This window comes from Bacillus rossius, chromosome 1 (genome assembly GCF_032445375.1).
Source record: "Bacillus rossius redtenbacheri isolate Brsri chromosome 1, Brsri_v3, whole genome shotgun sequence".
In the NCBI taxonomy this organism is placed as follows: Eukaryota; Metazoa; Arthropoda; class Insecta; order Phasmatodea; family Bacillidae; genus Bacillus; species Bacillus rossius.
The window spans coordinates 159,071,922-159,083,038 of NC_086330.1; the positions used below are offsets into that span (position 1 = coordinate 159,071,922).

At 52.3% G+C, this 11,117-nt stretch overlaps 1 protein-coding gene across 2 annotated transcripts in view; it reads left to right on the forward strand.

Annotated features, from left to right (window-relative positions):
• LOC134546349 (CD109 antigen-like) overlaps window positions 1-11,117 on the forward strand; it is a 211,467-nt gene that overhangs the window by 101,651 nt on the left and 98,699 nt on the right. For both annotated transcript variants that reach the window (XM_063389125.1, XM_063389124.1), the window contains exons 3-5: window positions 6,376-6,568; window positions 7,529-7,753; window positions 9,025-9,275. In XM_063389125.1, the coding sequence (XP_063245195.1) occupies window positions 6,376-6,568; window positions 7,529-7,753; window positions 9,025-9,275 (669 nt within the window). The remainder of the gene's footprint in view (window positions 1-6,375; window positions 6,569-7,528; window positions 7,754-9,024; window positions 9,276-11,117) is intronic.

Consider the following 11,117-nt stretch of genomic DNA (forward strand, 5'->3'; position numbering starts at 1 on the left):
AACCAGCCACACCGCCCCGCCCACCTGACGTCGGCGGGGGCGGTCCGCGCCGGTCCGACGGGCCGTGCCCCGAGTCTTCGGCGAGCTATGCCGCTCGCCCCACATCGACGGCGTCCCCGCCAGCAGCTGCGGGCGCCAGTGAGCTACCGCCCCGCCCACCTGACGTCGGCGGGGGCGGTCCGCGCCGGCCCGACGGGCCGTGCCCCGAGTCTTCGGCGAGCTATGCCGCTCGCCCCACATCGTCGGCGTCCCCGCCAGCAGCTGCGGGCGCCAGTGAGCTACCGCCCCGCCCACCTGACGTCGGCGGGGGCGGTCCGCGCCGGCCCGACGGGCCGTGCCCCGAGTCATCGGCGAGCTATGCCGCTCGCCCCATGTCGTCGGCGTCCCCGCCAGCAGCTGCGGGCGCCAGTGAGCTACCGCCCCGCCCACCTGACGTCGGCGGGGGCGGTCCGCGCCGGCCCGACGGGCCGTGCCCCGAGTCTTCGGCGAGCTATGCCGCTCGCCCCACATCGTCGGCGTCCCCGCCAGCAGCTGCGGGCGCCAGTGAGCTACCGCCCCGCCCACCTGACGTCGGCGGGGGCGGTCCGCGCCGGCCCGACGGGCCGTGCCCCGAGTCTTCGGCGAGCTATGCCGCTCGCCCCACATCGTCGGCGTCCCCGCCAGCAGCTGCGGGCGCCAGTGAGCTACCGCCCCGCCCACCTGACGTCGGCGGGGGCGGTCCGCGCCGGCCCGACGGGCCGTGCCCCGAGTCATCGGCGAGCTATGCCGCTCGCCCCATGTTGTCGGCGTCCCCGCCAGCAGCTGCGGGCGCCAGTGAGCTACCGCCCCGCCCACCTGACGTCGGCGGGGGCGGTCCGCGCCGGCCCGACGGGCCGTGCCCCGAGTCTTCGGCGAGCTATGCCGCTCGCCCCACATCGTCGGCGTCCCCGCCAGCAGCTGCGGGCGCCAGTGAGCTACCGCCCCGCCCACCTGACGTCGGCGGGGGCGGTCCGCGCCGGCCCGACGGGCCGTGCCCCGAGTCTTCGGCGAGCTATGCCGCTCGCCCCACATCGTCGGCGTCCCCGCCAGCAACTACGGGCGCCAGTGAGCTACCGCCCCGCCCACCTGACGTCGGCGGGGGCGGTCCGCGCCGGCCCGACGGGCCGTGCCCCGAGTCATCGGCGAGCTATGCCGCTCGCCCCATGTCGTCGGCGTCCCCGCCAGCAGCTAAGGGCGCCAGTGAGCTACCGCCCCGCCCACCTGACGTCGGCGGGGGCGGTACGCACCGGCCCGATGTGCCGTGCCCCGAGTCTTCGGTGAGCTCTGCCGCTCGCCCTACATCGCTGGGGGCCTCGACAGTAGATGCGGGGCTAGAGGATACACTGTCCCGGCTCGGGCGCATGGGTCCCGAGGAAGGCAGTCTACTGCGCATACCTGTCCGGGTGGACGGCCGGGAACTGGAGGCGCTGGTGGACACCGCCGCCAGCCACAGCTATATTGCCGCTCACCTCGTCGCCGGTGCTGACGTGACAGCTGAGGCTGGGACAGTCCTGCTGGCCACCAGGGGAGCTTGCGCGCCCACGTCTGGGCGCGCCCAGGTAAAAATTCACATAAGGGACCATGTTAGCCAAACGGACGCCATAGTGTTGCATGAGCTACGAGAGGAGATTATCCTGGGAGCCCCCTGGCTTGCACAGGTCGATGCCACAATCGAAGTCCGTGCCGGGCGCTTGCACCTTGGTACCCGCGGCCGTTGGACTGTCTACGGTATCCACCGGCCTATTCCATCCCCACCTCTCACAGTTGTAGGTTTGGATGAGCTGACCCACGGAGTTCCAGCCGAGCACCACGCCGACATCGATGAGGTGATAAGGGCTCATTCGCAAGTGTTTGCAGCTGCGGACCAGTTACAGAGGACTACAATTACAGAGCATAGCATACCCCTGGTGCCCCATACCCCTCCATTCCAGAAAGTGTTCGGGTTCGGACCCCGTGAACAGGATGCCATACAGGCGCAAATCGAGGAGATGCTGGCGAGTGGCGTCATAGAACCTAGTAATTCACCTTATAATAGTCGTATCGTAATGGCCACCAAGAAAGATGGAACGCTGAGATTTTGCGTAAATTTCAAAGCAATAAATCACCTCACCATTCCGGCACCACCACCATTAATCAACATCACGGATGCCCTCGCTGGCTTGGGGAAAGCCACCATCTTTTCAAAGCTTGACCTCAAGTCGGGGTACTGGCAAGTGCCAGTATGCCCCGCCGACCGCCCCAAAACAGCCTTTACCGCCCCAGACGGCAGGCGCTTCCAGTTCTGTGCGATGCCGTTCGGCCTGATGGATGCTCCTGCGACCTTCCAGACCATGATGGTCCGTGTCCTGGATGGCTACATCGGCAAGTTTGCCCAAGCCTACCTGGACGATGTGATCATCTGGTCATGTTCGTGGGAGGAACACGCACACCATCTGGCCTTGGTGTTTGAGCGGCTCGCCAGGCACGGGCTGACGTGCGCCCCGAGGAAGTGCCACATTGGGGCGGAGGAGATCGAGTTTCTGGGCCATATTGTGGACGCAGAGGGATGCCGCCCGCTGCCCAAACAGCTGTCCATTATTGAGGGCAAGCAGGCACCCAAGACACGGAAGCAGCTCCAGAAACTCATGGGGCTGTTGAATTGGTTGAGGTCATTTGTTCCCCACTTCGCCTCGATTACCGCGCCAATGACCGACCTGCTTTCACCTAAGCACAAATTCCGGTGGACCCAGGCCGCCGACCAGGCCCTGGGCGAGGTAAAACAACAGCTCCGCAACTGCCACACCCTGTCGCGGCTGGTGCCGGACGAACCACTGTTCGTGCAGACCGATGCCAGCCAGGAAGGCATGGGGGTGGTGCTGTACCAGCTGGACGGCCAAGGCCAGAGACGTATCGTCGAGTACGCGAGTGCCAAGTTTGGCCCAGCGGAAAGACGATACCATGTCAATGAGCAAGAGTGCCTCGCTGTGGTGTGGGCACTAAAAAGATACCGACACTACCTCGAGGGGCGCCCCTTCATTCTCCGCACGGACAGCCAGTGCCTCAAATGGCTGGATTCCGTGCAGGAGGGCAAGTCAAAGTTTACCCGGTGGGCCCTTCTCCTCCAAAGCTTCCACTTCACGGTGGAACATGTACCCGGCCGGGAAAATGAGCTCGCTGACGAGCTTTCCCGGCACCCGGACCCCAGAACCATAGTCTACGATGACCAGGGGTGGGACAACCTCCTACCCCCGGTTCCGATTACCAACTATTCGGACCCGGCCCCGACGATGCCTTACTGTACATGCTGCCTGGGCCCAGCACACCAGAGCCGGCCATCCAATTCGCTACCATGGCAGAGCTGGTGACTCACGTGCGTGACGCCCAGCCGGACGACCCACAAACACGAGCCCGACTGGCCGAGTGTGGCGACCAAGCATTTCCCTATCAGCGTAGTCTCGATGGCATGCTTCAGACCCGTGGTGCTCGCAGAGGAAGCCGCTGGAGTATTCATGCACCCCCTGCTGCACAGCCAGCCATCCTACTGTTCTTCCACAGTCATGAGCTGGCGGGGCACCCTGGGGCTGAACAGACCCTGCGAGAAATCCGCAGGACGTTCCACTGGCCGGAGGTCACGGCCGACGTTAAGCAGTTCGTGCGTGAGTGCCAACGCTGCCAACAGTGTAAGGCGCGTCGACCTGATGGCGTGGAGCAACAGGTTCCCCGACGCCCTGACCACCCATTCCACGAGGTGGCTCTTGACATTATGGGCCCCTACCCACGCACCTCCCGGGGAAAGCGGTTCATCATTGTAGTCACTGATGTGTTTACGCGATGGACCGAGGCGTTTGCTGTCGCCAATGTCAAGGCGGGAACAATCATCGCCCTACTGGACCGAGAGGTGTTCCCACGGTATGGGTATCCGAGAGTGCTGCTCACGGATAATGGAGTCCAATTTACGGGTCACAGCTGGCGGAAGGCATGTGGGCGGTGGGGGGTCCATCATCACACCACCCCTACCTATCATCCCAGATCAAATCCCACTGAACGCCGCAACCAAGACATTAAGACCCAGCTCCGTATCCGCCTTGATGAGGACCACACTAAGTGGGACATTCACCTCCCCACCCTCTTGTACTGCCTCCGCCGGCGCACGAACGAGGTAACGGGATATTCTCCAGCTGAGCTGCTCCATGGTCACAACTTAGCATTGCCAGCCGAACTGGGCGTCATTCACACAGAAGAACCTTTCCCGGTAGAGGACCTACGGGCTGGGGCACGCAGGCATCAGGCCCAGTTTTTGGATCATCGAACACCCCAGTCCCTAAATCCACCCCCGCAGATCATTCCAGGACAGTTTGTGCATGTAAGGCTCCAGCATCTGTCAGCCAAGGGCCGTGGGTTTTGCGCGGGCCTCGCGCCCAAGTGGTCCGAGCCCAGGGAGGTGGTGGCTCGCTTGGGGATGACCACTTACCTGGTGCGGCAGCCGAATGGCCGAATGGCCAAAATACACCGTGATGCCTTGCGGCTAGCCACGGTCCCGATGCCGCAGCAGCCATCAACCGTAGGAGCCGCAGATAGTTTTACAGACCAGGACTGCCCCAGGGAACAACCAGAGACACCACGAGGAGGCCATTGTGCCAATTCTGACCCGATGCCCCTAGACACCGACCCTGGAAGAAACCACTGCAGTAGGGAAGGAAGGAGATCGGACTCACCTTTGGTGCCGACGAACTTCGGTGACGAAATGGTCACTGGCAATACCAACCCAGCAGGTTGCGAGAATTCTTTAAATCCCAAAGCTCCAGTATTTTCCCGAGAAGCTACGCCCACCCAACAAGCATATGGGTATGAGCCCAACGGTTTCACCATGGACCACCTGGATGAGCTTGCTGACAGGCTGGACTCCAGGGATGCCCAAAACTCCGTCTTTAACACATCCCTTACTCCAATCCCTGATGAAGAGGACCCTGAGTTACCAACCATTGACACCATCCCTAAAATAGTATTCCCCGAGGAAGTAATGGAAGGGTTAAACGGGGATGGGTACCACCACCACATAGGTTATCCACCTGAAGGGCCCTGTGGTCCCGAGGAAGGGGTCATCATTGAACTCCTTGATGAGGTGAAGGAAGGGGACAGATCCCCACCTATGCACCCAGACACTGCACCGAATCCCCAGGTTCCGGAAATAGCCCGCCATTCCACTCGTCAGCGCAGGCCTCCCTCCTACCTGCTAGACTATTGGCCATGGGTACTCACCCAGCAGGTTACTCCTACTTCCGCCCATGGGATGCCAATATGAACGCCCGAGTGCCGAGTGTTAATGGTGAAGTGCGTGTGATCGTAGCATCAGCGGGCAAAATGACCTCGGGGAGGGGGGAGCATTTGACGTCGTCCCAAGTGCTCCTCCGGCTCGCTGAGGCCATTATTGCCCGTCGCTGCTTCAGGCTTGCGTGTGCGCCGGCGCCCGTGCGCAAAAGTGTAACAGGTTTTGTTTATGTAATTATGTAAGGGTGTGAATATCTATTTGTCTTGTTGTGTTGATATTGTGTTGAGTTCAAAACGGATAAAATGTGTTTCCCGGGCGACTGAGTCGCGTCTCCCCGCCTGTGACCATGTGGCTCCACGCACTCGCACACGAAGGAAAGAGGGGAGATTCATGTGCACGCGGCAAGGGGGGAGGCCGCTGAGACGTCGCGGAGCGTGGGTGGAGTCAGTCGCCGAAGTGGCATGAGAGAGCGCGGTCGCGAAGGTCACGTCACCGTCAGTCGTTCGCGTCGTCAGTTACGTCACCGTCAATCACGTCACCGGGAGTCACGTCACCGTCGTTCGCGTCGGCAGTTACGTCAGTCTTTCCTGTCATCGTCAATCGCGTCACTGCCAGTCACGTCACCGTCATCCACGCCACTGTCAGTCGCGTCACTGTCGTGTCACCGCCAGTCAGGTCACTGGTAGTGTCGTGTCGCGCTCAAGGTGCGTGGAGCCGGGCCTCGCCCTGATGGACTGTCACAGAGGGGAGCCGTGACAGCCCATGTACAGTGTGACGTGTGCATTAAACACACCTTAACGTCAAAACTCTTTTATTCCACCTAAGTTAGGGTAGTTCCCTTGCCACGTGGCACGTACCCTCTCTACCGGAGCAGCTGGGCAGCGACTCCGAACCACGGGAACGGCCCTAACGTCGTCAAAGTATTAAAAAAGTATTCTGCCAATATGTAGGAGTCTTATTACAAATTTGTGTGGTGGTGTTGTATGCTTTACTTTTTTGGCATTGTTAATGCAGAATTTGTATCAAGAATATTGTGCTCAGTATGAAGTATGAATGTAATGTTTTGGATCACACCGTGGTCTCACGTGAATGCTGCCCGCTTGTTCCAGCTTCTACACGGTAGTTGCTCCGAAGGTGCTGCGGCCGAACACGGAGTACCACGCGGCGATAACGACGCAGGGCGTGTCGCAGCCGACCAGGGTGACCGTGGAGGTGGGCGGTCGGCAGGACGCTGGCGGGATGTTTACCGTCAAGGACACGGTGTCTGTCGAGCCCTACACCACCCGCATAGTCAAGCTGGAGGCAAGTAGCGTGTGTGTGCTGCAGAGTGGTTGCTTGTAGCACGCCTAACGTACTAACACATGGCTTACAATTTGGTTTTTAAAAAAGTAGAAGTTCTTGTCCGCAGGAAATATTAGAGCCACTATGGAGTCTGATGTTTTTTTGAAATGTTCGCAAGTTCTTTGAGAAAAACTAAGGACCAGGGGCAACCTTTTTTCTTCGGGCTCCTCCGCATTACTTAATGTGTACATTTTTTATTCCCCACAGTTCAGTAAATATCACCGGGGTCATAAACGTAAACGTTATGTGCGCATAGTGCATAACTTGTAAGTTTACAGTGAATACTATTAGCAATAGACTTAAAATTTTGTTCAATCAGGGTAAACCCTTGCATTAAAAAAAATCAAAACTAAACGGTTTTCCTTTTGGTTGCGGACCTTGTGATCATTGCACCCCCCCCCCCCCTCTCCACCCTTCCCCATGACCATTTTTTTTAATGGCCCTGAGTGTTTTTATGTATTTTATATCAATTCAGAAAAAACTTAAAATAAGAATCCATTTTATTGTGCCTCAGAAATACAGTACAAACTGCAAAATCAACAGTCTGCTAGCGTTATCATGTCTTTTATGTAAATACAAATAGTTTATATTTTGTTAGTGTTTGTGTGCATATCTGTGGCTCTTCACGATCATGAAATTAAAGACAGTAAAGACAAATATAGACACACTCAACTATGAAAGTTCAAGTTGGCCACTACACATCTAATATGAAGTTGTGATTTCATACCTTGTATTCAAAATTAAGAAATATTATAGCCATAAACTAAAAAGCTAGATAGGTAGTCTTTAAAGAAATTACAATATTGTTACTACGTGATAAAATATATGAAATATGTGTTTGTATTATATGTTATTTTAATTATTTGTTACCGCAAGTAATAGCCAGTAACGGGATTTTTTTTTTTTTTTTTAATAATATAGATTGGTGATCTGGGTTCAGGCTCGTATAGCTTGAAAGCCCGAGGAGAGATAGGTGTTGAGTTTGAGAACTCTACGGTCCTGGATTACGTCCACAAGAGCTACTCGGTGTTCATCCAGACCGACAAGGCGATATACAAGCCAGGACACAAGGTCCAGTTTCGAGCCATTGTTTTGGACACGCATCTTAGACCAGCTGTCACGGGAGCACTGGATGTCATCATTACTGTGAGTACAAAGTGGCGCCAAAGTTTTTGTATTACAAAATTCTTAGTAGAAGTGGGTGTTGTAGCAATACCGAGCTCTTTGCTATAAAGTTATGAGGAAAGGTAAGTGTTACAAAAGTAATAAAGATTGAAAGTAAGGGGATTAGGCTTCCCGATAAAAAAAAAGTGTCATATAAGTATATTTATCATGAAATGTAAAATTCGCAATGGAATGCAATATGTTTATAATCAGGTTCGTGTGATTTCATTTACTTGCATTAATTGTTTTTTTGTTATTAATTCTATAGAAATAGAATACCTTGTTGGGTAGTTAATGTGTGGACCAGGCAGTAAAAGACTGCACATGGTAGACAGTCGGAAATGTATTCTCACCTGCTATCTTCAGTTGATACCTTCCATCGAGCACTAAACACAGCCGTCCCGTCCTCGCCTTGTACTGATTCTTACTACCGAAATTTGTGGTGCCAACCTTGACAAAACAAAGTCCAGCTCAGTGACAGAGAAGTAGAAGGCATCTGCACGGAAAATTATGTCACAGATTTTGAAATTTTACATTTCTTGGCCGTAGGCCAGATCAGGAATGTCGAACTCCTGTCTCACGGGGTATTCTGTGACCTTGTGTGTGTCCTGCTCATATGACCGGACTAGGACTGCACTGAGTTACTACCAAAGTGTTGCTGCACTATACAATCTTTAAAAGGATCTTCTGGCTGGTTATGCAGTTTATAGTGTGGGTATGTTGGTGTATAAACTTTTCCTGTTTAGCCATTATATTATTAGTTACGCAAAAAACAATGTAAAGTTACACTAGTCTTAATTTTTATATTATAATAATTAGGGTATGACTTAAATGTCAGACTGGTGCTGTGTTACGTTAGAATTAAGTAGGAGGAAATTTAACAATACTGTATTACTGAACTAGTTATATATGTTTAAGCCATCTAAATTCAAACAAGTTGTAAATAAATGGTTATATGTAGTAATTTTTGGCAGGATAATCATATTTTTTTATTTAGCTTCATGCAACAAAAGTTAGTCAATTCTCACCACATAAGTGTATGTTGCTATCCTATTTGTTTTTATTCATAGCATATATAATGTTAGACAAAAGATGAAGTTCACAGTCAAATTTCACCATTTCAAATCCCCACATTTTAAAGTGTTTCTTGTTTGTATGTATGTAAGTATATTTTTTAAAATTTCAATAAGGCAATTCAAATTTAATGATAGTACTTTCATTATTAGTCTTAAAGTAAAGTTTGTGCTTTGCAGGATGGGAAAGGCAACCGCGTGAAGCAGTGGAGCCGCGCGGTGACGATGAAGGGCGTCTTCTCGGGGGAGCTGCAACTGTCGCAGGTTCCCGTGATGGGGGACTGGAAGATAACCGTGACCGTATTAGACCAGACTTTCGAGAAGGCGTTCCAAGTCGCTGAATACGTGCTCCCCAAGTTCGAAGTGGCCATAGACATTCCGCAGCATGCCACGTTCAAGGATTCGCGACTAGTAGCCACTATCCGGGCCAAGTATGTACATGGCTGGTGTTAAAAACAATCTAACATGCGAACTTGTAGAAATGTTAAAAGCTATAAAGATTTGAGAATTGTGCATGTAGTCAGACTTGTGGGCTGTGATGTAGCTTCCAGTTGGTGAGCCAAACGACCTGGGTTTGATTCCCGGTTGCAGGGGGTTTTCACTTGAGGAAAATCTTTTTCCTGGGTCCACTTCCATACAGGATCATCGACCGTAGTATTTAATGTACTTCTTTTCAAATCCCACAATAAAAATAAATCTAAAGACTGTAAACATTACTGTGGCTATAACGCTAATATTGACCTGTGCACATTGTATTACTTGTATAGTTCCATAAAAATTATATTTAAACAAAATCTGAAAACTCAACTGGGGCTCCTACAGGTGCATGGGCCCCGGGTATGTGTCCCCCCCTTGCCCCTGCCTCTCATGGTCTCCATACTGCTGAACGACAATGGTGTGCCATCGCAGATTCACTTAGTAGCCAAGTGCACTCCGGCCGTATAACTGGAATCCACCCGCGGTGATAGCTGGAAATCCAAATCAGCCTTGGAGTTATTCAACACACATCGTCAGTCACACGAGGGTCATAATTATTTAGTCTTCCATTTCGAGCCACTTTAATTTCTTCATTACAGTTAGCTTTAGGACAGTAAAACCTCGATGTAGTAAACCTCTTTATAAAAAAAACCTCCTAACAAACTGCATGGGTTGAGTGCATGTGGAAACAATGAATCAAACCGTTCTTACATAAATTACTAAATAATTACAAACTTACTACTAACATACACAGTGTTAGCAAACTACTATACATTCAAGAATTGAGCTGAACATGCCATTTCTAAATTTACATGAACATACTGTTTTTTTTTAAACCATTGTTAGCAATGAATATATTTATTATATCTTGTACTTAAACACATTTCTAATGATATTGCTGTACATTATAAAAAAAAACACTGTTGTCCAGCCAACGATGCGCTAAGCTCGGTGTGGAGGATAATGTTTCTCCTTCCAACCTTCTATGCGCAAGGGAGTTCCACCTGTCTTGGTCGTCTCAAATTTCCAGTAGGCCGATACCGACCACTAGCAAGGAACAGTCTGCTTACAGCGTGTACAGCTGGGTTAACATGCAGGCGGATGGTAACTAGGAGCCCAGCTGAGCGGACCTCACCCTCCCTCTGGCACGCACACTCGAGAGTGGGGGTGACTGTCTGGCCAATACTGCTGCTTGTATTCAAGAGACTACGTGCTTACAGAGGGGGCCGTACTGTCGCACAGGGCAAGAAGGCGAGCAGGCTACCTCCAGTCTGTGGTGCGGTTAGAGAGAGACGGGTGACCAGCAGTTACAAAGATTGAAGAGAGGCGGAATAGAATAGACAGACGTGGTATGAGAGTTATTATGTTCGCCATTCAAGTGTGTATCATTGAAACAAACCACTTCAGAATGTACTAGGTTCAGCAAACATGTACAATATTTTCAAAGTGTAAGCAATGCTTACACAGAATATTCGTCCTCTGACAAACTGCTTGCTAAGTCCCAGTCAGAAATTTATCCAACACAAACCATTTTCACGTCTATATTGTTACGACCTATGTGGGAGAGAACTGGCTTCTTAAGGGATTGCCAAATACGTTTTATTAAAGTTTTATTGATAACTAATATTTACATTAATAATTAATGATTGTACTAAGAAATGTCCGATCACAAATAACTGGCGCATAAAAATGTTTATTCTGAAGTCGTTTAATGTTTGTCAAGCCAGTTCCGCAGTTCGCACTCCAAACTGGAGATAGGCTCAACAGTGGTCCGCCCCTTACCTCGCGCCTGTCCA